Source organism: Oncorhynchus mykiss, chromosome 17 (genome assembly GCF_057628025.1).
Source record: "Oncorhynchus mykiss isolate SJ-2025 chromosome 17, ASM5762802v1, whole genome shotgun sequence".
NCBI lineage: Eukaryota > Metazoa > Chordata > Actinopteri > Salmoniformes > Salmonidae > Oncorhynchus > Oncorhynchus mykiss.
The window spans coordinates 46,354,694-46,382,517 of NC_143038.1; the positions used below are offsets into that span (position 1 = coordinate 46,354,694).

Below are 27,824 nucleotides of genomic sequence, written 5' to 3' on the forward strand. Positions count from 1 at the left end.
GCTCCAGTTTCAACTGTTCTACTTGCGGCTATGGAATCCGGACCTGTTCACCGGACGTGCTACCTGTCCCAGACCTGCTGTTTTCAACTCTCTAGAGACAGCAGGAGTGGTAGAGATTAGAGGTCGACCGATTAATCAGAATGGCCGATTAATTGGGGCCGATTTCAAGTTTTCATAACAATCGGAAATCTGTATTTTTGGGCGCCAATTTTTTTTTTACACCTTTATTTAATCTTTATTTAACTAGGTAAGTCAGTTAAGAACACATTCTTATTTTCAATGACGGCCTAGAAACGGTGTGTTAACTGCCTCGTTCAGTGGCAGAACGACAGATTTTCACCTTGTCATCTCGGGGGATCCAGTCTTGCAACCTTACAGTTAACTAGTCCAACGCAATAACGACCTGCCGCTTTCTCGTTGCACTCCACAAGGAGACTGCCTGTTACGCGAATGCAGTAAGCCAAGGTAAGTTGCTAGCTAGCATTAAACTTATCTTATAAAAAACAATCAATCATAATCACTAGTTAATCATGGTTGATGATATTACTAGATATTATCTAGCGTGTCCTGCATTGCATATAAGCTGACTGAGCATACAAGCATACAAGTATCTAAGTATCTGAATGAGCGGTGGTAGGCAGAAGCAGGCGCGTAAACATTCAGCACTTTCGTGCGTTTTGCCAGCAGCTCTTCGTTGTGCGTCAAGCATTGCGCTGTTTATGACTTCAAGCCTATCAACTCCCAAGATGAGGCTGGTGTAACCGAAGTGAAATGGCTAGCTAGTTAACGCGCGCTAATAGCGTTTCAAACTTCACTCGCTCTGAGCCTTGGGGTGGTTTATTCTCTTGCTCTGCATGGGCAACGCTGCTTCGATGTGGTGGCTGTTGTCGTTTTGTTGCTGGTTCGAGCCCAGGGAGGAGCGAGGAAAGGGACGGTAGCTATACTGTTACACTGGCAATACTAAAGTGACTATAAGAACATCCAATAGTCAAAGGTTAATGAAATACAAATGGTATAGAGGGAAATAGTCCTATAATTCCTATAATAACTACAACCTAAAACTTCTTACCTGGGAATATTGAAGACAAGGAACTGAACTGTTAGCTTTCTTACATAGCACATATTGCACTTTTACTTTCTTCACCAACACTTTGTTTTTACATTATTTAAACCACATTGAACATTTTTCATTATTTACTTGAGGCTAAATTTATTTTATTGATGTATTATCTTAAGTTAAAATAAGTGTTCATTCAGTATTGTTGTAATTCTCATTACTACAAAAATTAAAAAAAAACAAAAACGGCCGATTAATCGGTATCAGCTTTTTTTTTTTTTTTTTAGCGGTATTGGCGTTGAAAAATCATAATCGGTCGACCTCTAATAGAGATACTTTTAATGATCTGCTATGGAAAGCCAACTGACATTTACTCCTGAGATGCTGACTTGCTGCACCCTCAACAACTACTGTGATTATAATTATTTGACCATGCTGGTCATTTATGAACATTTGAACATCTTGGCCAAGTTCTGTTATAATCTCCACCCGGCACAGCCAGAAGAGGACTGGCCACCCCTCATAGCCTGGTTCCTCTCTTGGTTTCTTCCTAGGTTTTGGCCTTTCTAGGGAGTTTTTCCTAGCCACCGTGCTTCTACACCTGCATTGCTTGCTGTTTGGGGTTTTAGGCTGGGTTTCTGTACAGCACTTTGAGATATCAGCTGATGTACGAAGGGTTATATAAATACATTTGATTTGATTTGATTTGGAGGTTTCATGCCATGGATCATCACTGGAGGCTTCATGCCATAGATTATCACTGGAGGCTTCGGGCCATGGATCATCACTGGAAGCCGGGTGCATGGAGCTGGCACAGGATATACTGGACCGTGGAGGCACACTGGAGGTCTTGAGCGTAGAGCTGGCACAGCCCGTCCGGGCTGAATGCTCACTTTAGCCCGGCAAGTGCGGGGCGCTGACACAGGACGCACTGGGCTGTGCAGGCACACTGGAGGCATAGTGCATAGAGCCGCACAGGATATACTGGGCCGTGGAGGCGGACTGGAGGTCTGGAGCGTAGAGCTGGCACAACGCGTCCTGGCTGGATGCTCACCCTAGCCCGGCAACTGCAGGGCGCTGGCACAGAGCACACCGGGCTGTGAATGCGCACTGGAGACACAGTGCGCATCACTGCATAACACGTGCCTGACTGGTCACACCTGACCTGGTCTAAACCCTGACTCCGCCAATCTCCCCGTGTGCCCCCCAATTTTTGGGGGGAGCTGCCTCTTGGGCTTCTGTCGTTGACTTAACTCTTCGTATCATAGCCGTTCCTCTCTCGCAGCCTCCATCTGCTCCCTTGGACGGCGATACTCTCCGGCCAGCATCCAAGGTCCTTCTCCATCCAGGATATCCTCCTATGTCCACTCCTCCTGGCCACGCTGCTTGGTCCATTTTTGGGGGGGATCTTCTGTAACGGCTCTCGTTCGTGGTAGAAAGAGTAGACCAAGGCGCAGCGTGGAAAGTGTTAATGATTTTAATTTTAAAAAACAAAATCGAAAACGCACAGTTCTGTCAGCCGCAACCTAATGGTGGGAAAAAGGGCTGCCTAAGTATGATCCCCAATCAGAGACAACGATAGACAGCTGCCTCTGATTGGGAACAACACTTGGCCAAAAACAAAGAAACAGAAAACATAGAATTTCCCACCCGAGTCACACCCTGACCTAACCAAACATAGAGAATAAGGATCTCTAAGGTCATGGCGTGACACCCCCCCCCCCCCCCCCTCTTTTACACTGCTGCTACTCTCTGTTGTTACCATCTATGCATAGTCACTTTAATAACTCTACCTAAATGTACATATTACCTCAACTAACCGGTGCCCCCACACATTGACTCTGTACTGGTACACCCCCTGTATATAGTCTCGCTATTAATTATTTTACTGCTGCCCTTGAATTACTTGTTAGTTTTATTTTTTTAACTGCATGTATTCGGCACATTTGACTAAGGAAATTTGATTTGACTTCCTTGGAACAAGAAACACGAGCAATGAACATTAGAATGGTGGAAATCTCTCCTTTGGTCTGATGAGTCCAAATGTGAGATTTTTGGTCTTTGTAAGACGCAGATTAGGTGAACAGTTGATCTCCGCATGTGTGGTTCCCACCGTGAAGCGTGGGGGAGGAGGTGTGATGGTGTGGGGGTGCTTTGCTGGTGACACTGTTTGTGATTTATTTAGAATTCAAGGGACATCTTACCAGCATGGCTACCTCAGCATTCTCCAGCGATACTTCATCCCATCTGGTTTGCGCTTAGTGGGACTATTATTTGTTTTTCAGCAGGACAATGACCCAATACACCTACAGACTGTGTAAGGGTTATTTGACCAAGAATGAGAGTGATAGTGTGCTGCATCAGATGACCTGGCCTCCACAATCACCCAACCTCAACCCAATTGAGATGGTTTAGGATGAGTTTGACCACAGAGTGAAGCCAACAAGTGCTCAGCATATGTGGGAACTCCTTCAAGACTGTTGGAAAAGCATTCCAGGTGAAGCAAAGCTGTCATTAAGGCAAAGGGTGGCTAAATATAAAATACATTTTGATTTGTTTATTAACAATTTCTTGGTTACTACATGATTCCATATGTGTTATTTCATAGTTTTGATGTTTTCACTATTCTTCTACAATGTAGAAAATAGTAAAATAAAGAAAAATCCTTGAATGAGTAAGTGTGTCCAAACTTTTGCCTGGTGCTGTATCTAGTTAACAATGGATACGCAACAATGGGCGTGACGGATAGAAGTAGTCACTACAGTTGTGATCAAGGCTTACATCAAAGTTGCCTGATGCTGAATGGAAAGTGCAATATCCTGATCAGTTACTCAGAAGAAAATCCTTTGTGACTGTCTAATTGATAAGTTAACTTGCCAGTGTGGACCCAAAACAAAGACATTCAACACATTTACAAACTACCTTTTTAAGATGTGTATACAACCATGGTAGTGGAGGCTCATCAGAGGAGGAAGGGAAGTACCATCCTCCTCAGGGAATTTCAAAAAATATTTAATTGTAAAACATTTAAAAAGTTATAATTTTTAGATAGAACTATACTAAATATAATCACGTCACCAAATAACTGATTAAAACACACTATTTGCAAAGGTCTACAGTAGCCTCAACAGCACGCTGTAGCGTAGCACCAGGGTGTAGCTGGAGGACAGCTAGCTTCCGTCCTCTTCTGGGTACATTGATTTCAATAAAAAAACCTAGGAGGTTCATGGTTCCCCCTTCCATAGACTTACACAGTAATTATGACAACTTCCGGAGGATGTCCTCCAACCTATCAGAGCTCTTGCATGTTGTCCACCCAATCAAAGGATCAGATAATGAATCTAGTACTGAAAGCATAAACTACAGCTAGCTAGCACTGCAGTGTATAAGATGTGGTGAGTAGTTGACTCAAAGAGAGTGAAAGACAATAGTTGAACAGTTTTGAACATATTCATTTCTTCCAAAATGAAGGAAAAGTAAGAGAGAAATAGCGAGAGAGAGAGTGTGTCATTTTTTTCACTTTCAATTACTTAGCTAGAAAATGCAGCTAGCTACAGGGATGCTGTGTTAGCTCGGTGGCTATGATTTTCCAACACGTCACTGGAACTCTTCCAAGTCATGGTAAGCTTTTGGTATTACTTATATATTGACTCCGGGGCCTGCCGGTGTAACTGCTTACTGAATATACACTAAGTTACTGCATGATTGCAGCGAGTTTACTACCGCATTAGTTTTATTGGCTATGCTGACTATGACGTTACTTTAGCTAACGATGTATATACAGTAGGCTGTGTGTAGCGGTTGGCTTGGAAAGGTTTTTCCGCCTGGTCACATCCAACTGATATGTTATGCATTGAAGTCCACAAGCAAAGGGAAGATAATGAATATAACATGGCTATTTTGAGAGTGAACTGCATTTACGCGTGATCAGGGGTGTATTCATTCCGCCTAATTTGTTGAAAAACGTTTCTTAAACGGAACAAAACGGGGATAAACATACCTGAATTTGTGCAAACTCTCGTTTGCAACTGTTGGACTAACGAGTACACCCTATATAAGCTAGATGCAGTCAAGAGTGTGAAGGCGGTTTTGAATGTCACCTCAAATTTGTCTCTCGACCTGTGTGCACCTACGTTGTAAACTTTAATTCATAGGCTAGGTTGTAGCAACCTCATGATGGGTATAAGGAACATTCAAGTATTATGTCTGTCTAAAAACAATTATCATGTGATTTCACCCATGGAATTAGCTGTGGGTGAATGGAATATGAATGAGTCATCCGATATGCTGTAATAGAAGTAAGGCCATGGTGTTCTTTTGTTACTGAAGCGTATATATCAAATAACCTGATAATGATCCACATCATATGGGTAGACAAATAATGTGTGTTATGCAGCATAACACAACTATTTTTTTTTTAGGATGCAAACCAGTAATATGAATCACTGTTGATCCATCCTGTTCTGATCTAATGAAATGAATGTAGGATTTCCTTTGGCCTAGAATCAAGGCCTTTTGCGGTCATGAAGGACAAAGCTAGATCCCTCTTGGTTCTCTTCAGCAAAGACTGAACCTCAAGTTATGGGTTATATGTCAGACTCTCCTATACCACTTTGCCCAACATGTTATACTGAGGAGGTTGTAAATAAACCCTTTTTAAGATTATATAACTTGTATCATTATTATAGGGCTGTGAAACTGATGGCCAAATGGCTTCAGACTGAGCATTTCTCACCATTTATGAGCAATTTACGGAGTGCAATTTCCCTTTTATAACAGTTAGGTGTCCATTTATTTACAGTAGTGTGTTGATTATTGCTTTCTTCAGTGGAAATACAGAATATTTAAAAATGGCAAACCCACCAAAAGCTAAATCAAGCAGAGATTTACAACTATTTAACCATGTTAATCATTACTGAAACATGCAAACTACAAACATTTAACCCATTAAAATAAAATAAATACATGACAACTAGTTACAAATATTTTATTACAAATAATTCATACAAAAGTCAAGAGTTGGCTATAATATGAGTACAAACAAAGTGAGTGTGTGTGTGTTTGTGTGCATATTATGGTGTATATTATAATTTCCCAACATAAAATGTATCCCCATTCCCCTATCAAATACATTGATCGATACAGAAATCTGGCAAGCCTCAGAATTCAATTTAGCCTTGCATGAAATGTATTATGAAAGAAATGGTGTAATGTACACAAAAAAAAGTGGAGCCTTGTATGAAATGCATTATGAAGAAAATGTTGTAATGTAGGCTCCACGGAATTTGAAATGCATTATGAAGAAAATCGTGTAGGCCTACTGTTGCCTACATGAAAAAATGGCCTTTCTGACTACAAGTACACCAGTATTCCAAAATATTATGTGAAAACAAGCATAGAAAACAGTATTGGCAAAAAAATAAAAAAATAAACAACGTTTCAGTGACAACCTGGTTAATTAACAATATTAGGTTGTTAACGCTGTTTTAAAAAGATATAAATAAATGTGGGACACAAAAAAAGGCAGTGTAGAACACCATTGCCCATCCTGCATTGCTCTAATAACGTTCAAAGGATTGTTTCGAAGTTTGACCCCGAAAAATGTAGTCGCACAAAAGTGTGTGTATTTTTGCATGAATTAAGCCTCACAAAATCTGATGAAATATATATATTGTTTGAGTGTGATATTGTGTTGTTCTATCAGATCTTTCAGCAGTCTGATGTTCACATTAGACAAAAATCTGACAGAGTTGATGTTTCACGGATATGACCAAATGTTCTTCTTAATTCAAGTGGAATACAAAGTAGCAATTTTGTATTTCCTCAGTTGCTTTATAACCTTAAAACCTAATTAAAATAAATATATTTGAACCTAAATGTATTTTCTATCAGGGACATGGGGTTGAGACAGTTTAATTTCAATATTATTTGTTTAAATCTGTCAAAAGTAAAGAACTTTACAGACCATGAATGGTCTTGTTGCATTACATGTAATGAAGACATGAAGAAGGGGTCCTTACGGTATAGCTGACCCTGCTTATTCCTGATTAATTTAGGATTTTAGACAAATCTTACGGAGTTGACCAAATCTCCGGACACATCTAAGAATCACAGTTTTGAGAGAAATATTATTTAAAGTCACAGAGGGCTATTGCAAGAAACTACATAATATCCTTTGTCAGTTCATATTTATTATTGGAAGTTTCGAATTTTAAACACTTTTTGGGGTATTTGAATTGGGGTCCTTTGCTCTGGACAGGGCATTTCCGGGCATAGAGCCGACATATAAATTAATAATATAGAAAATATTTAGAAAATTCTCAAAACTAATATTTTCCCTTATAAAATGTCCCTAAATGGGATTTTTTTATTTTTATTTTTTACTTAAAGAGATTCTCTGGTACTTTTGTGTACCGGCTAGCTGTCACTCAAATGAAGAGGGGCTGAAGTTCATTGACTAGAACTTGAATTACTAGGGGCTGGTGCATGTGGGGAATAATGAAAGGAAAATAGTGCAGCACAGCTTCCAGAAAAACAGTCACTTTCAAATGTGGGATTTAGTGGCTAAATGAGGTAAAACAGTAATTCTGCTCATAGATTATGCATGCATGAACTACACAGACACATCCAGACCAAAGCTGGAGGTTTAAAAAAAATACTTAGGAGTTGCCAAAGTTCCGGAGCATGTCTTTAAATAATGCAACTAAATATTCTTTATTTTTTCCAACTATAAAAATAACATTTCCCAGACTGACAAGGATTGTCCTGACTTTCAAGAATCCCTGAATGATACATTTTTGACATATTATCTTGTTGCATCTTGGTCACCTGGGTGCAGAAATGGAACATGCTACAGTTTAATGTACAGATAAAATAATACAGATTATCACATGGGACATAGTAGCTTATATCCCCGTGCAACTGAACTTAACAATAATGACCAAAATATGTTGTACCTTGTCTTCCAGGAAGATTCTTTAAAATATTAAAATCACAGAGTGGAGGGGTGTGTATAGTCTCTTCTGCAGTGTAGGAGGATGTACCAGACAACCCACTGCTCCAGGGCCAGATCCCTCTTTCTAGCAAACCCCCTCATGGTGAAAGAGTTCCCTCTAGTGCTTATAAACTGTTGATAACATGTTGGGTTGGAGCAGTGAAGTGATGCAATTTCACAGATTTATCTGCTCATCTGGCCAATAATAAATAGTTTTAGAAGCTTGGATACACCCACCTCCTCTGTCCCTTTTGTTGGCCAAGGCTAGCCTTTGGCCCCACGTTTGAATAGGGAACAAGAGCCCCACTCACTTAGAGGGAAAGTGTGGGTACTCAGCTCTGAGAAAGGAAGAAAATAGCACTTTGACATGAGAGAGAGAGCGAGATAGAGACTAAACAAGCTGTTATATACACTTGAGATGATGATGAGGTTATACCCATCATCGCATTAAAAATAGAATATTAATAACAAAAATGTACTTCCAAGAACTAAATCTTTTGCGATTAGTTTTGACAAAATACTTTCTCAATCTGTTGATCACTGAACCATCAGGATGCTCAATCTGTTGATCACTGAACCATCAGGATGCTCAATCTGTTGATCACTGAACCATCAGGATGCTCAATCTGGAACACATTGTTCAGTTGTTTTATGACAACACTTGGCGAGCTGAAGAAGTGGGAATGGGATGTAGCATGACTTTCACAACAGGGCTCTTAGAGAAGTGTGAGAGAGGGAGGTCCAGGTTCCAATAGCTCACATATAATGATGGCATGCATCCTCAGGGCAAAGCTTTACTCTGCTGAAAGCTCCCAGTGCCACAGACATGGGCTTTTATCCACTTTCTATATAGAGTAAGGCTCAGTGAATAGAGCCTCTGGAGAAAAAGGAGGTGCATTTTCCCTTTGATTTCAGCACGTAGGGTTCTCGTTAGTAATGAAGGGAGGTGTTAGTGTGTTTCATATTTTATTGTCACGTGCACAAGTAGAGTGAAATTATTTTCTTGCAAGTTCTTTCCCAACAATGCAGTAATCAACATCAGTAGTAAAGTATTTTTTGGCAGTAAAACAAAAATGAGGAGGGGAGTGATGTCTGGTTCAATGAGTCGGCTTTGTTTCATTTTGTGGACTAATGATCAGTGAATGGATGAAGTTGTCCCCGCCCCTTGACCAAAAAAAATATAATCTGCTCAGGGCACGAGGGAAGATTTTTGCCAAGTATCTAGGTCAAAAACAAAGCCCTACTCTACTACAGGGACAGACAGAGACATAGAGAGAAAACAAACAAAACAGCATTAGAAAACATGGACCCTCTCCATGTGAATCAACATTCCAGCCCTGTCCTGCCTGTTGAGCAATGAGGCCAACTCAGAGAAAGAGAAAGGGGGAGGGGAGAGAAAGCGGGTAAGTGAGAAGGAGGGGTGAAGGGTGTCATTGGTGAGGGGCGAAAACCCCATTGGAGAAGAAGAGAACAGCTAGGGTTTCATTTGGGCAAAAGCTGTGTTACATAATGAAGTAACCTGGCTCAGAGTATCACATACTACGGATGTTTGAGGTAAGTGTTCAACTGTTTATTAAGATGCATATTAAAACATGATTTTTTAATGTAAGCTGTGGGTGAGTATACTATTGAAATTACATTGTGGGGAGATAACAGGGAACTCTGGTAAATATTTGATTTTCTACTTCATAGCTGTCTTTGATAAGTTGGAAAATGTATGCAGTCAATAACACAACTTAGAACTATGAAACACGAACTCACGTCCGTCTGATTAAGACAGACAACCAATTGTATCCTAAAATATGATACATTTATTTAAAAAAATAAAACAGACTACTTTTTAAAAAAAAGTAAAGAGGCCCAGCTAGCACATAATGTTCTGAGAACCATATGTTTCTTAAAGCTTGGTGAGAGTGTGGGTGTGCTATGGTTATTTTGCATACAACCTTCCCACAATGTTCCGGGAAAGGTGATGGATGTTTCTTAGGTGGGAATTTCAGTACTTCAGCAGAACGTATCCTATTGGTTTCCTCATATACTGAACAAAAATATACATGTAAAGCATTGGTCCTATGTTTCATGAGCTGAAATTAAAGATCCCAGAAAATTGTCCATATACACAAAAAGCTTATTTCTCTGAAATTGTGCACAAATTTGTTTATATCCCTGTTAGTGCGCACTTCTTCTTTGCCAAGATAATCCATCCACCTGACAGGTGTGGCATATCAAGAAGCTGATTAAACATCATGATCATTACACAGGTGAACTTTGTGCTGGGGACAATCAAAGACCACTCTAAAATATGCAGTTGTCACAACAATGCCACAAATGTCTCAAGTTTTGAGGGAGCGTGCAATTGGCATGCTGACTGTAGGAATGACCACCAGAGCTGTTGCCAGAGAATTGCATGTCCATTTCTCTACCATAAGCCACCTCCAATGTAATTTTAGAGAACCAGCCTCACAATCGCAGACCGCGTGTAACCACGCTAGCCCAGGACCTACACATCCAGCTTCTTCACCTGCGGGATCGTCTGAGACCAGTCAACCAGACAGCTGATGAAACTGTGGGTTTGCACAACCAAATAATTTTTGCACAAACTGTCAGAAATCTACTCAGGGAAGCTCATCTGCATGCTCATTGTCCTCACGAGGTCCTTGACCTGACTGCAGTTCGGCGTCGTAACCATACACACTGGAGAAGTGTGCTCTTCACAGATGAATCCCGGTTTCAACTGTACCATGCAGATGGCAGACAGCGTGTATGGCGCTATGTGGGCGAGCAGTTTGCTGATGTCAACGTTGTGAACAGAGTGCCCCGTGGTGCTAGGGTTATGGTATGGGCAGGCAGAAGCTACGGACAACGAACACAATTGTATTTTATCGATGGCAATTAGAATGCACAGAGATGCTGTGATGAGATCCTTGTCGTTCCATTCATCTGTTCAGAGAACGTTCTTCTTTGGGAATTTCAGTACTTCAGCATAACCTTCTCTACAGGTTCTCAGAACATTAAGAAAACGTTCTATAAAACCTACAAGAAAACATTTGTCATTTTTAAAGAACGTTGTAAGAATGTTATTTAAAAACATATACATTGCATTCTCAGCATAAACAGAACGCACTCTCCTCTCTTGTTAAGTGTATTCATGTGTTTTGTCCACACCAACTAACTGGCCACACCTGATATTAATGAGTGTTTGTTTTCTTTGAAATGGGGTCTGTTTGAATACACTAAAATTAACAGCTTTGTAGGAGTTTAAAAATAACATGGCATGCTAGCTCCATCTTTGTGTCGCAGTGGACTAATTCCATGGATAGAAAACAGATCATAGGTTTGAATATCCCTAATGCCATGTCACAATAAAACATGATTAATGCTTAAGCAAATTCATTTCCATGTGTCCTATCTGAGTTCAAAACTAAGATAGCAGTCTTATTGGAACATTCAGTTAAAGTTTTAAGGAAGTCATTAAAAAAACTCCAAATAACCTAGAATTTCCATTCTCAGAACATTAATATAACCTCCCAGGAAAACGTTTTACTATGGTTCCCCGAGTTTTCAGAAACTCCCTGCAACCTAAAAATGAACATTCCCAAAACAGGTAAATGTTCACTTCCAATCTCAGAACGTTTAAAAAAAACATTCAGTTTTACTGGTCAGGAAACTTATGGCTTCGTTCCCAGAACCAATGAGAAACCAAAAACGTACGTTCCCACAACTTCCAAGAAACCCAATGTGCTAGCTGGGGGCATACCATTTACTTTACATAGACAACATGATGTTCAGGAAAGCACATTGTTATATTTGTTTTGAGGGAAATAGTGCAGCTGCAAAGAGGGCTTAGCTAGAGAGCTAGAGTTGGAAAAAAGCCAGTTGGAGAGTTTGCGCTTTCGCATGTTTTGGTGAATTCCTTTACTGACAGACAATTCCAAAGCAAATCATTTTACAACCACATTCGACAAATAACGAATGTTGAGCAAGATTTTATCCAAACAGGTGCTATTATGGTAAAACATTTATTTTATTCCTCTGTCTTCTCCAGCTTCCTGTGTACAGCATTATTGGAGTAGAACTCACAGGTAAAATGATGCACCCCAAGATGAGGGGTCTGTTTCTTATCCAACTGCTGCTGATTGAACAGGCTCTGTGTAGAACACCAACTCCCCCTGTTCTGAAGACCACTCCGCTCTCCAAGACCTCCGTTTTAGGGGAGGGGGAGACTATCAAAAAGGAGCGGCAGTCACTTCTGGGGTCCCAGACCCAACTTGGTCTCCCATCAGATGCAGCGGAGAGTGCGGCCCCTGAAGAGTGGGTGGTGCAGGATGAGGCCAGGGCCCAGTCTGCCCAGCGTATTGTCACCACGCTGAAGGCCAAGCTGCAGGGCCGGATCCTCGTCCAGGCCAACACCAGCTGTGAGGAGCTGCTGTCTGCCTCTACACTGCAGGACCCTGCCTCAGCCCTGTTCCCCCGGGAGCTCCTGGGCCTATCCCTGGTGCCAGTGCTGGTGGCGGCAGGCTGTTCTCAGGAGGCCCAGACCCTGGTACTCAGAATGTACAACCTGTTGGGGGTGGAGGACACAGAGGAGCTCCTCATAGAGGTGGAGAGCCTTATGGCAAAGAGGGCGTCCCGCCCCAGAGCCACTACCCCCCCTGCCTCACACATGGAGAAGGTTCAGGCAGAGCGCCACCTACAGGCAGTGATGTTCAACATACAGCAGCTGGCCAGGGCTGGGGTGGGTCAGAGGGGGCACAGGGCCTCTGGAAGAGGGAAGCAGGAGGAGAGGTGTCAGGGCTGGACCAGGGTGAACGGGACCCTGCTTTTGGGGGAGACAGTGCAGGGAGCCACCACAGGGGGGCTGGAGGCGGCTGTAAGTGTCTGTGAGAGCCTGGGGTCCCAGTGTGCTGGTGTGTCCCATAACGGAGGGCAGTACCAGGCGGTTCTGATGTCAGGCAGCCGGGTGGTGCCCTCTGAGTACTTGGACTCAGAATGCTGGATTCGACAGTGCCAGGTGCAGGATGAGGAGTCACCTGGGGCCTCAGGGCGGCGGGCGCGGCGCAGCCCTCAGCGGAACTGCATCAACAAAAAGGAGGAGCACGTGTACAATGTGGTGGAGTGGATCCCTGTCGTCAGCACCCTTTACAACCTGGGCACGGCCGTCTACTACACCTCTGTCAACTGCTCCGAGACGGCCAAGGAGAGAGCCATCCTCAGCGCCGTCGACCTGGGCACTGACGCCCTCATGGCTGTCACTGGGGGAACGGTGGGCGTGGCAGGCTACGTGGCCGGGGCTGGAGTGAAGACGGGGGTGAAGGCTGGGATCAAGTACCTGCTGTCCTCCATGAAGCAGGAGGAGGACCTGATAGTTAATGAGTACAGTTGGGAGGAGGGAATCATCACCATACAGTAAACAGACAGTAGCCTGGTTGGTTGGTAGCCAGATATTATTTTGCTTAGCCAATGGCAGCATAAAAAGATCTGGAGACCAGGAAGTGGTCTCAGGGAACCACTGAGTAAACTCTAAGACCCCCTTGACCTCTACTCCCCAATCCTCTCAACCCAAACCCTTTCTGTCCTCCTTCGGTACTATTGGTCAGGTCAGACTCAATTTACACATCTGATACTTCCAGTGCAGGGACTATTGTAACAGTACTACCTTTCAGATGTTGTTTTGTTTGTTCTGTGTCCTCTATAAACATATGGACCGAAATTCAAGCTGGCTATTTGTAAAAATATCAACTAATTGATTTATAAGCTATTTTTCCTTGATACATGAAAGTTTGCAACTGCCCTTGATTGATTAAATTATCATTTTAGCTAGTAGTTTTTTACTACTACTTTTGAGTGTCTTCATTGACCAAACCAAAAACGTCATTATATCAGTGGAGTTGAGTGAATCAAGTAAGAATTATTGTACTAATGACTGATTGAATATAAACTTAACTTAGTCATTGCAAAATAACTCACAACACTATTCCAGCAGTGGAGGATGCTGAGGGGAGAACGGCTCATAATAATGGCCGGAACGGAGCAAATGGAATGGCATCACACACCTGGAAATCATGAGTTTGATGTATTTGATACCATTCCACTGATTCAGCTCCAGTCATTACCACGCAACCGTTTTCCCCAATTAAGGTGCCACCAACCTCCTGTGTGTTCCAGGGCCCGGATTTTAGGCTTACAAGTGTTTTAATGATGCAGCTTTCCTACAACGGCCGAAGATGTAACATGCGCTTCCCAAAACACCAGAGAAGGGTGCAATTGCAGCCTGAAATTCGGGGCACCTGCAGGAACCCTTCTTTATACTTATATTGGTCCATTTTTAAGCTAGGAGAGGCAGGGGAGCTCCAGTACAGTAGGTGGCGTAAATGTGTCCTTCGTCCCTGCCTGTCGGCCACCGTTTTCCTGCAGTTCTGTTTAACGATGGTGAGGGCAGGTGTTCGGCAGGCGGGAGCAAAGGACACTGTTTACCGGTGCCACAAGCTAGCAAGGAGGACTCCGGGAGGCAGGGGCAGAATTGTTTGTTTTTTAAATCCGATAATAATTTAACTTCCCTTTTTCTGCTGTTGCACACAATTTTTTTTTGTTTTTGAATTTTACCCCTTTTTTCTCCCCAATTTCAAGGTATCCAGTTGTTGTAGTAGCTACTATCTTGTCTCATTGCTACAACTCCCGCACGGACTCGGGAGAGACGAAGGTTGAAAGTTATGCGTCCTCCAATACACAACCCAACCAGCCGCACTGCTTCTTAACACAGCACGCATCCAACCCGGAAGCCAGCCGCACCAATGTGTCGGAGGCTACACCGTGCACCTGGCAACCTTGGTTAGCGCGCACTGCGCCCGGCCCGCCACAGGAGTCGCTGGTGCGCGATGAGACAAGGACATCCCTACCGACCAAGCCCTCCCTAACCCGGACGACGCTAGGCCAATTGTGCGGACCTCCCGGTCGCGGCCGGTTACGACAGAGCCTGGGCGCGAACCCAGGGACTTTGATGGCACAGCTGGCGCTGCAGTACAGCGCCCTTAACCACTGCGCCACCCTGAACACCACGCTGACAGAACATTCACTAAGTGCGTCGTTGGAGCATGTGTCGGTACTGATAGGATCGAAAGAAAGTGACCGCTGTTCTCAGATCAGCTTCCTCCATTCTAATCTCACCTGATCTTTATTTCACAATACTGATGACGAATCAGCTCCTAGAGAGATATTTTCACCTACGGCTGCAAATATTGAGGAGGCTTATTCTAATGCTTGTATCAACTGCAAAGACATTGGCAGCTTTGTATTTGTAGTCAACTTTGTTTTGAAGTTATCGGTGGTCACAAAGAGATGTGATTCCATGTTTAGCGGAGATCTTCTGTATAAAGGAGGACAAAAAAACATTTAATGGCGCACTTAGCTGTTCTACGAGTCTGAGGCAGGCGCCGTTCTCATCTATATTATTCAGCGTCGTCTATTTACCACCACAAACCGATGCTGGCACTAAGACCGCACTCAATGAGCTGTATAAAGCCATAAGCAAACAAGAAAATGCTTATCCAGAAGCGGCGCTCCTAGTGGCCGGGGACTTTAAAGTAGACATACTTAAATCTGTTTTCACCTCATTTCTACCAGCACATGTGCAACCAGAGAAAAAAAATATATAGACCACCTTTCCTCCACACACAGAGACGCATACAAAGCTCTCCCTCGCCCTCCATTTGGCAAATCTGACCATAATAATAACCTCCCAATTCCTACTTACAAGCAAAAACTAATGCAGGAAGTACCAGTGACTCACTCAATACGGAAGTGGTCAGATGACACGGATGCTACACTACAGGACTGTTTTGCTAGCACAGACTGGAATATGTTTGGGTATTCATCCAATGACAATGTGGAGTCATGGGCTTCATCAATAAGTGATACGACGGGAAAGGGAAACCCAGCTGCGAGCTGCCCAGTGACGCGAGCTTACCAGACAAGCTAAATGCCTTTTATGCTTGCTTCGAGGCAAGCAACAATAAAGCATGCATGAAAGCACCAGCTGTTCCAGACAAATGTGAGATAACGTTCTCATTAGCCGATGTGAGCAAGACCTTTAAACAGGTCAACAATTCACAAAGCAACGGGGCTAGATGGATTACCAGGACATGTCCGCGCATGCTTTGAGTACCAACTGGCAAGTGTCTTCACTGACATTTTTAGCCTCTCCCTGACCGAGTCTGTAATACCTACATGTTTCAAGCAGACCACCATAGTCCCTGTGCCCAAGGAAGCGAAGGTAACCTGCCTAAATTATTACCGACCCCATAGCACTCACATCGATAGCCATGAGCTGCTTTGAAAGGCTGGTCATGGCTCACATCAACAGCAAAATCCCTGATACGCTAGACCCACTCCAAGTCGCATACCGCCCCAACAGATACACAGATGACACAATCTCAATCTCACTCCACACTGCACTTTCCCACCTGGACAAAAGGAACACCTATGGGAGAATGCTGATCATTGACTACAGCTCAGCGTTCAACACCATACTGTCCACAAAGTTCATCACTAAGCTAAGGACCTTGGGACTAAACACTTCTCTCTGCAAATGGATTCTGGACTTCCTGACGGGCCTCCCCCAGGTGGTAAGGGTAGGCAACAACACGTCTGCCACGCTGATCCTGAACACGGGGGTCCCTCAGGGGTACGTGCTTATTCCCCTCAGCACGTACCCCTGGCATGGGTCCCCAGATCCTCAAAAAGTTCTACAGCTGCACCATCGAGAGCATCCTGACTAGTAGGCGCTACAGAGAGTAGTGCGTACATCACTGGGGCCAAGCTTCCCGCCATCCAGGACCTACAGTGGGGAGAACAAGTATTTAATACACTGCCGATTTTGCAGGTTTTCCTACTTACAAAGCATGTAGAGGTTTGTAATTTTTATCACACAGTTGGGCAAAAAAGTGTTTAGTCAGCCACCAATTGTGCAAGTTCTCCCACTTAAAAAGATGAGAGAGGCCTGTAATTTTCATCATAGGTATACTTCAACTATGACAGACATTGCCAACAAAGGGTATATAATAAAGTATTGAGAAACTTTTGTTATTGACCAAATACTTATTTTCCACCATAATTTGCAAATAAATTCATTACAAATCCTACAATGTGATTTTCTGGAGTTTTTTTTCTCATTTGTCTGTCATAGTTGAAGTGTACCTATGATGAAAATTACAGGCCTCTCTCATCTTTTTAAGTGGGCGAACTTGCACAATTGGTGGCTGACTAAATACTTTTTTGCCCCACTGTAGGTACACTTCAACTGTGAGAGACGGAATCTAAAACAAAAATCCAGAAAATCACATTGTATGATTTTTAAGTAATTAATTTGCATGACATAAGTATTTGATACATCAGAAAAGCATACCTTAATATTTGATACAGAAACCTTTGTTTGCAATTACAGAGATCATACGTTTCCTGTAGTTCTTGACCAGGTTTGCACGCACTGCAGCAGGGATTTTGGCCCACTCCTCCATACAGACCTTCTCCAGATCCTTCAGGTTTCGGGGCTGTCGCTGGGCAATACAGACTTTCAGCTCCCTCCAAAGATTTTCTATTGGATTCAGGTCTGGAGACTGGCTAGGCCACTCCAGGACCTTGAGATGCTTCTTACGGAGCCACTCCCTAGTTGCCCTGGCTGTGTGTTTCGGGTCGTTGTCATGCTGGAAGACCCAGCCACGACCCATCTTCAATGCTCCTCACCTTCCTCATGATCATTGATGCCCCACGAGGTGAGATCTTGCATGGAGCCCCGAGGGTGATTGACAGTCATCTTGACCTTCTTCCATTTTATAATAATTGCGCCAACAGTTGTTGCCTTCTTGCCTATTGTCCTGTAGCCCATCCCAGCCTTGTGCAGGTCTACATTTTTATCCCTGATGTCCTTACACAGCTATCTGGTCTTGGCCATTGTGGAGAGGTTGGAGTCTGTCTGATTGAGTGTGTGGACAGGTGTCTTTTATACAGGTAACGAGTTCAAACAGATGCAGTTAATACAGGTAATGAGTGGAGAACAGGACGGCTTCTTAAAGAAAAACTAACAGGTCTGTGAGAGTCAGAATTCTTACTGGTTGGTAGGTGATCAGATACTTATGTCATGCAATAAAATGCAAATGAATTACTTAAAAATCATACAATGTGATTTTCTGGATTTTTTTAGATTCCGTCTCTCACAGTTGAAGTTTACATATGATAAAAATACAGACCTCTACATGCTTTGTAAGTAGGAAAACCTGCAAAATCAGGAGTGTTTCAAATACTTGTTCTCCCCACTGTATATACTAGGCGGTGTCAAAGGAAAGCCCAAAAAGTTGTCAGACTCCAGTGGCGTAAATCACAGACTATTCTCTCTGCTACTGCACGGCAAGCGGTACCGGAGTGCCAAGTTGAACCGGAGTGCCAAGTTGTACCAGAGCGCCAAGTTGTACCGGAGCGCCAAGTTGTACCGGAGCGCCAAGTCTAGGACCAAAAGGCTCCTTAAAAGCTTCTACCTCCAAGCTATAAGACTGCTAAACAATGAATAAAATGTTGTATTCGGTGCATATGACAAAGTTTGATTGGATTATGAGCGTTTTCAAGTGCAACATTAATAACGATGGTTTTGGGAAAAGCTCAGACATTTAATGATGCTCCTATGAAGGTTCTAACGATGAACTTAGCGTTAAGATGCTTTTGGGAAACCGGGCCCAGAGCAATTATTTATATATACACTAGATAACTGACAGTGGGAGCTTCTCCATTTTTGTACCCCACCATTGTGAAAAAGATTTTGGAAGCTATAGAAAATGCATTTATTAATGTCTAAAAATGTTTTTGCCATGTTTATTATATCACATACACCTTAATGCATACTTTAAATTATTCTTTGTGAGCTAAACATACTAAACATACAAATAATAAAAATAAAACATTTTCCTTGAGGTTTATTTACAAAAAAAGTATACTTTATGTAATTCCATTTACTGTATTTCAATAGAGGATTCCTCATAGATATAACCCATTTTAGCATGGACATTGCCATTGAGGGCTTCCACCTTTTTAAAGTAGTTAACTGGGTGGGGATTCCTATAAGAATAAATGGACTACTTTAAAATGAAGATAGACATCTTTGTACTTGTGCCAGCGCCATTGAGGCTATCTAGCTCTATGGGAAGACTGCTTCTTCTGAAAAGTACCAATATGGCCGACCGGTGGCTTCAAAGCCTCTCATTTGCCAATACTGTACATAGCATCTGCACTTTAGTCTTTATATACATCATTGTTTCAGTCTTTCAATGGGCATGTTGTCTCTGCCCAGGCATTTCTGACGCATGCCAGACCTTACAATGCCTGGATAGGTATTTTACATATAACGACATCGTATGTTATAGAAATCGGTTGTGCAACGGCAGTCGATGTGGCACGCAACCATTTTATGGTGCATACAACATCTCAGCAGGGGAACGCGACCAATCTGTTTATTCACTGCAAAGTGTATTATAGAAAACACAGCAGTGGAGGCTGCTGAGGGGATGACGGCTCAAAATGTATTATAGAAAACACAGCAGTGGAGGCTGCTGAGGGGATGACGGCTCAAAATGTATTATAGAAAACACAGCAGTGGAGGCTGCTGAAGGGATGACGGCTCAAAATGTATTATAGAAAACACAGCAGTGGAGGCTGCTGAGGGGATGACGGCTCAAAATGTATTATAGAAAACACAGCAGTGGAGGCTGCTGAGGGGATGACGGCTCAAAATGTATGAAACGGAGAAAATGGAATGGCATCAAACATGTGGAAATCATATGTTCGATATATTTGATACCATTCTACTGATTCCGCTCCAGCCATTACCATGAGCCCGTCCTCCTCAATTAAGGTCTTACCAACCTCCTTTGAAACGGGTGGGTATAATTTGAGGAACATTCCAACAGGAATCCGTAATGAGATACCGGGTAGGGAGTGAGCTATGTAATTACGTTTTTCACTCACCACGTTTATTTGGAAAAATGTCTCTCTTCATTCTGGTAGCCTTCACCATTTCTCGTTCGTTGGTTTAGTGATTATTTCCGGTGTTCCTGCATTTGCCGGTGAACTCTGTTGCGCCTCAATTAGGGAATCGCTGTGGTTGAAATGTAAATAATGACCGCTAGCCCCAGTATTTTATTAGCTAGGTGGCTTGTACACAATTGTTACCGATGATACTGTATATACCTACTCGTACTACAGAAACATGCATTGTGTTTTGCCAAGTTCTCTCTGTGTTAATCCTGTTTCCCAAATATAGCAGGTAACTTGTGTCGATGTTGTTGAGTTCATATTGCCTAGTTAAATAAAGATGAAATAAATTAGAACATTTAAAATATATACTTTGATCTATTTCAGGTAACCCCAAGATGCTTGATTCACTACAGCTGCTTTTGAATAACTTTCCAGTCGTTTTTGCTTTACATTCCGACTTTTGAACGTCTGTTTATTGGACATATATACACTTTTTTTTTTAAATAAAGGGAACACTTAAACAACACAATGTAACTCCAAGTCAATCACACTTCTGTGAAATCAAACTGTCCACTTAGAAAGCAACACTGATTGACAACAAATGTCACATGCTGTTGTGCAAATGGAATAGACAAAAGGTGGAAAATATAGGCAATTAGCAAGACACCCCCAATAAAGGAGTGGTTCTGCGGGTGGGGACCACAGACCACTTCTCAGTTCCTATGCTTCCTGGCTGATGTTTTGGTCACTTTTGAATGCTGGAGGTGCTTTCACTCTAGTGGTAGCATGAGATGGAGTCTACAACCCACACAAGTGGCTCAGGTAGTGCAGCTCATCCAGGATGGCACATCAATGTGAGCTGTGGCAAGAAGGTTTGCTGTGTCTGTCTGCGTAGTGTCCAGAGCATGGAGGCGCTTCCAGGAGACAGGCCAGTACATCAGGAGACGTGGAGGAGGCCGTAGGAGGACAACAACCCAGCAGCAGGACCGCTACCTCCGCCTTTGTGCAAGAAGGAGCAGGAGGAGCACTGCCAGAGCCCTGCAAAATGACCTCCAGCAGGCCACAAATGTGCATGTGTCTGCTCAAACAGTCAGAAACAGACTCCATGAGGGTGGTATGAGGGCCCGACGTCCACAGGTGGGGGTTGTGCTTACAGCCCAACACCGTGCAGGACGTTTGGCATTTGCCAGAGAACACCAAGGTTGGCAAATTCACCACTGGCGCCCTGTGCTCTTCACAGATGAAATCAGGTCATCCCTACTGCCTCTGATCTAGCAGACTCACTAAACACATGCTTCGTTTGTAAATTATGTCTGAGTGTTCCCATGGCTATTTCTTAAATAAAAATACAAGAGAATTGTGCTGTCTGCTTTGCTTAATATATGGAAGGTCAAATAAGTATCAGTGGTATAAGTATAAATTAAGTATCTTTTAGCAATGACGTTTACTTAGTATTTTACTGGGTGACTTTTGCTTGTGACATTTTCTATTAACATATCTTTACTTTTACTCAAGTATGACAATTGGGTACTTTTTCAACCACTGTTCAAGACATTTAGCACCTAATACCCAACAGTCACTTGGTGGCTTGAAGTAGAAGTGCTGAACTAGGATCTGTTTAGCATTTGTGAGTAGAATGAATAACATTACTTTGATGGGGGATGGGGGGGTACTGATTCCAGTTCAGCATTCTTAGCCTGAGACATTTCATAAATGCGTACAGAGGAGTACTTTTCTAAGATCAGCTTTGCCTAGATCATTCTGAATCAGGAGGATTATATTGTTACTCCACGACATAGTATGTTATCACAACTCTATTAAAAGGACATTCTATACAAGGTGCCACTTCAGTCCTTCTATTTGATGGGAACTAGCCCCTACCCCCCTACACACCTCAAGTTAGCTCTTTCATGCCAACAAAAGGCAACATTAAAAATTACTCTCTAAAATGTGCTCTTCTCAGATTTGAACTCAGGTTTGGGGAGCAACCACCATAACCACTACTCTACCAGACAGACAGAGACTAAATATTAAGGGGTACTTGAAAATGCACACATCAAAGACAACATTTCAGAGGTTGGAGAATGGTGTGGGGGCTTGTACTTCTTGGATCCACCAAGAATTGTTAGGTCACTCTCACTCAGATATGGTTAACATTGCATAAATCTTGGCAAAATGTGTAGAATTGCAGCAAATTCACTGTAATACTGCACTTTTTTTCTGCTCCATGGCAAAATGAGTCTAATTGCATGAAATGTATTCAAAATTGCTAAACCTTTCCCTGCACAATGGCAAAATGGCCACAATTGAAATGTAAATAATTAAACAATTTAAATTTCTCTCCACCGTCAAGAGGGGGGAGGGCACTACAACGTTTTACCAGCGAGGTGGGCAGCCCCTAAACCAAATATTGGTTAAGGCCCCCAAAAGCCATGTTAAGATCCAAATGAACAACATAACATGGACAGAGGGGGACCTGGGACTTCATCCACAAATCATCTCAGAGTAATTGCTGATCTAGGATGTGTCTATAATCTTATTCTTGTTGTAAACTGCAAAACTGATCCGAGAGGACACTCCTACTCTGAGACACTTGATACGTAAGGCCCCAGGTTAGATTGAATGTTAACACTTGGCTCCTGGGGTTGATTGGGGTCATATGGGTATCAAACTTCATGCTAATGAATTTACCTGGAGTAGGAGTGATGAGTTATTGCTGATGTGGACGAGGCAGAGGCTCAAGTGTTTCCACTGTACAAGATATCTGTGGAATGGTTACAGACAATATACAGGTGAGAGGTCAAAAGTGTATTTTATATATATATATATATATATATATATATATATATATATATATATATATATATATATATATATATATATATTATTATATGCAAATAACAGGATTGGGTTGTGCAGCTGACAGTAGTGGCTCGCTCAATCTTTACATATATCCCTCCTTTTGTCCTCCCTACAAGTAATCACTGATTAGAAATGACTAGACAGGTTAAAGCCATGGAGTGGAGCCCTTGGTTTCACCTGCCCATTCCTGTCTAAGCAATGATTACTTCAAGGAGGGAGGAGTTGCTCAGTAATTTGTATCAAACATCTCAGTTCTCCCAAAGTGCCCCCTTTCAATTCTCTGCATGAACAGGAAATGTGGTGGAAAGTCCTTTTGGGCCATGCATACTCCAATCTAATGCTTTTACATTTATGGCGAATAGTGAATCATATTATGTACGCCCTTCAGGAGAAGTGAGTGTTTGATGTCATTACACTAAGTTGAAATATTGATCATCATAAGTGATTTCTTACAGACATCCCACCAAATGATGTTAAATATATTTCAAACGGACAAATTAAGAAAAACTACAAATGAAATGCATCACCCACATATGAAACATATTCAATGTCTACATGAACAAATATAGCAATGTGCAGAATAAATTAGCAATTTCAACTGTCATTGATTGACATTTCCCCTCATCCCAAATCACGTCATGTCTACATCAAGTAGCACCTTTCCATCCAACTGCACCATAGGTCAGCCCACATGGGACAAGTGAGGGAATTTTTTTTCACACGCTAGATCAAACAATGAAAGTTCAGCAGGATGACATCCAGAATGTGGAAATTTAAGGCCCTTTGTAAGGGGTCAAAGGTCACAATAGGGCAGAATGGAAAGTATCACCAATAACCAGAGACTGGATGTATTATTAGTGTATTTGTATACTGTTCTGCATATACACAGAAAGAACCTGGTTAATTTTTCACCCGTTAGTTGGAATTTCTCTACCCCACACTGTCAGATCGATAGTTGTCGTAGTTCATGAATGTCTTTGACAGGAAAGTTGTGGTTAACTAATGGCCAACTTTCACCAAAATTGAGAAATGTGTTGTTCTTGTGTATATGTAAGACTTAAAGCATAATAAATGCAAAAAGTAACTAAATGTTTTCTGGTAGGGTCCACTACATCATAGGCCCTGTCCGGGGAAATCATAAGCCCTGTCCGGGGAAATCATAAGCCCTGTCCGGGGGAATCATAGGACCTGTCCGGGGAAATCATAAGCCCTGTCCGGGGGAATCATAGGCCCTGTCCGGGGAAATCATAAGCCCTGTCCGGGGGAATCATAGGCCCTGTCCGGGGGAATCATAGGCCCTGTCCGTGGGAATCATAGGCCCTGTCCGGGGGAATCATAAGCCCTGTCCGGGGGAATCATAGGCCCTGTCCGGGGGAATCATAGGCCCTGTCCGGGGGAATCATAGGCCCTGTCCGGGGGAATCATAGGCCCTGTCCGGGGGAATCATAGGCCCTGTCCGGGGGAATCATAGATCATGGCCACAGTGTCTCCCTACCCCTCGTATCTCAGCCTCCAGTATTTATGCTGCAAATGTTTGTGTCAGAGGGCTAGGGTCAATCTGTTATATCTGGAGTATTTCTCCTGTCTCATGCACCATCTAATTCTCTCTCTCCCTCTCCCTCCCTCCCCTCCCAGAGGACCTGAACCCTGGAACCATGCCTCAGGACATCCTGGCTCGATGACAACAACCTCTCCCTCAATGTGAGCAAGACAAAGGGGCTGATCGTGGACTTTAGGAAAAGGGGGGCCGAACGGGCCCCCATTAACATCGACAGGGCCGAAGTGGAGCGAGTCGAGAGTTCCAAGTTCCTTGGTGTCCACATCACCAACAAACTATCATGGTCGAAACACACCAACACAGTTGTGAAGAGAGCACGACAAAACCTTTCCCCCTCAGGGGACTGACAATATTTAGCATGGATCCCCAGATCCTCAAAAAGTTCTACAGCTGCACCATCGAGAGTATCCTGAGAGGTTGTATAACCTCCTGGTACGGCAACTGCTGGGCATCTGGCCATAAGAGGGTAGTGCGTACGGCCCAGTGCATTACTGGGGCAAAGCTTCCTGACATCAAGGACCTATATACGAAGCGTTGTCACAGGAAGGGCCAAAAAATAGTCAAAGTGCCCCCACACTGCTGCTACTCACTGTTAATTACAAATGCAAAGTCCCTTTACAAATGACCTCAACTAACCTGTACCCCCGCACATTGACTCGGTACCGGTACCCCATGTATATAGCCTCGTTATTGTTATGTAATTGTCACGTGTTACTTATGGATTTAATTTAAATTTTTTACTTTAGTTTACTTAGGAATAATTTTCTAAACTCTATTTCTTGACCTGCATTGTTGGTTAAGGTTAACCAGAGTTTGCGAGTGCAAATCTGAGAAGAGCAATTTTTAGAGAGCCATTTTTGATGTCGCCTTTTGTTGGCATGAAAGAGCTAACTTGAGGTGTATAGGGGGGTAGGGGCTAGTTCCCATCAAATAGAAGGACTGAAGTGACACCTTGTATAGAATGTCCTTTTAATAGTGACAACATACTATGTCGTGGAGTAACAATATAATCCTTGTCTGCATCAAGCCAACTTTGACCTGGGGGCATGCTTTGTAGACCATTCAAAGCATTCCGATACCTTGTCCCAAAGAAAAAAACCACGTTATGATATTTTATAGACAGTACTAGGCAAATGAAGGGACAAAGTTCCAATATTAAGATGGAATAACATTTCTAGGGTCTAATTACTGGTAATTGGAAACACGTCCCTTTTGAATTTCGTCCCCCGTTCCTAAACACATCCATTCTATAGTGTAGGTTTTAAAGATTCATAATCTATGCTCGTAGTCATCAGAAGAAGATTGAGGAACAGTTGGTGGATCCAAGGTATTGACAACAGACTGCATAATTAGCTAAATGAGTCCAGGCAACTGAGAAATTTGTTCAGCCAATGGGCTTTAGTGTTTTAGCAATTGAGAAAAACTGTAATAAATGGAAAGCACAATGTTCAGGGCCATACAATTTGTCCATTGTACAGTATACAGCCTGCAATGCACTGTACTACAGTATCCATTCTCAGACTTTCTCATTCCCACCTTCAACAACCTGTTTGCTCTCTGAACTGGCTTATATTGGTTGTGTCGCATCATTTGAAACAGGTTAAATCAATTGAGTGGTTGTGTTCAATCAGTGACATATGTTCTCTACCACTCGCCACTTGTGTTTACCGGTATGGATGACATGTGCATTAGAGTGCAGAATGTGTTTAGAGAGTGAGAATGTGTTTAGAGTTTTGCTGAAAAGTCTAAGTGAGATCTGCAAATTGTGTTTTACCATGTGAAATGGTTTAAGGTATTGACAACAGACTGCATAATTAGCTAAATGAGTCCAGGCAACTGAGAACTTTGTTCAGCCAATGGGTTTTAGTGTTTTAGCAATTGAGAAAAACTGTAATAGAAAATGTCTCAAGCAAAAGTCACCCAGTAAAATACTAAGTAAAAGTCATTGCTAAAAGATACTTAATTTATACTTATACCACTGATACTTATTTGACCTTCCATATATTAAGCAAAGCAGACAGCACAATTCTCTTGTATTTTTAATTAAGAAATAGCCATGGGAACACTCAGACATAATTTACAAACGAAGCATGTGTTTAGTGAGTCTGCTAGATCAGAGGCAGTAGGGATGACCAGGGATGTTCTCTTGATAAGTGTGTGAATTGGACCATTTTCCTGTCCGGCTTAGCATTCAAAATGCAAAAAGTACTTTTGGGTGCCAGGGAAACTGTATGGAGTAAAACATATTATTTTCTTTGGAAATGTGGTGAAGTAAAATGTAATGTTGTAAAGAAACAGAAAGAGTAAAAGTACAGACACAAAAAAAAACAGATATAAACAGAATGTGGTGGAGTAGTTTAATTACATTTTTGTTAAGTAATTTACACCACTGGACTTGAAATGAACACCTCAATTACCTCTACTAACAGGTGCCCTCACACATTGACTCTGTACCGGTACCCCATGTAATATAGCCTCGCTGTTTTTATTTTACTGCTGATCTTTAATTATTTGTTACTTTTCTTTCTTATTTTTTACTTAACCAACAATTTAGTTGTAATAAAAATGTGTTAAGGGCTTGATTTCAGCATTTCACTGTAAGGTCTACAGATGTAGTATTCGGCGCATGTGACAAATACAATTTGATTTGTTACACATGAAAACATGTTGTGAACGTGGTGTGACATTATTGAAGCTGTGCTGACACCTAGTGGACATCAAGAGGACCTACACTACACACACATATACATACATACATACATACATACATACATACATACATACATACATACATATACACACACACACTATAACCTTAAAACAGATAGGATGCTTTAAATAAGTTGCTCTTTTTTATTAGACACTAATATATATGTCCAATACACAGACGTTCAAAAGTCGGAATGTAAAGCAAAAACGACTGGAAAGTTATTCAAGAGCAGCTGTAGTGAATCAAGCATCTTGGGGTCACCTGAAATAGATCAAAGTATATATTTTAAATGTTCTAATTTATTTCATCTTTATTTAACTAGGGAATATGAACTCAACAACATCGACACAAGTTACCTGCTATATTTGGGAAACAGGATTAACACAGAGAGAACTTGGCAAAACACAATGCATGTTTCTGTAGTACGAGTAGGTATATACAGTATCATCGGTAACAATTGTGTACAAGCCACCTAGCTAATAAAATACTGGGGCTAGCGGTCATTATTTACATTTCAACCACAGCGATTCCCCAATTGAGGCGCAGCAGAGTTCACCGGCAAATGCAGGAACACCGGAAATAATCACTAAACCAACGAACGAGAAATGGCGGAGGCTACCAGAACGAA

General features: G+C 42.2%; 1 protein-coding gene across 1 annotated transcript; it reads left to right on the plus strand.

The window, feature by feature from the left end:
• The first annotated feature begins 9,242 nt into the window (after positions 1-9,242).
• On the plus strand, positions 9,243-13,888 carry LOC110494322 (uncharacterized). The gene is made up of 2 exons (XM_021569280.3): positions 9,243-9,605; positions 12,097-13,888. The coding sequence occupies exons 1-2, from the start codon at positions 9,597-9,599 to the stop codon at positions 13,459-13,461; spliced, it is 1,374 nt and encodes a 457-aa protein (XP_021424955.3). The 5' UTR covers positions 9,243-9,596; the 3' UTR covers positions 13,462-13,888.
• The last annotated feature ends 13,936 nt before the right edge of the window (positions 13,889-27,824 follow it).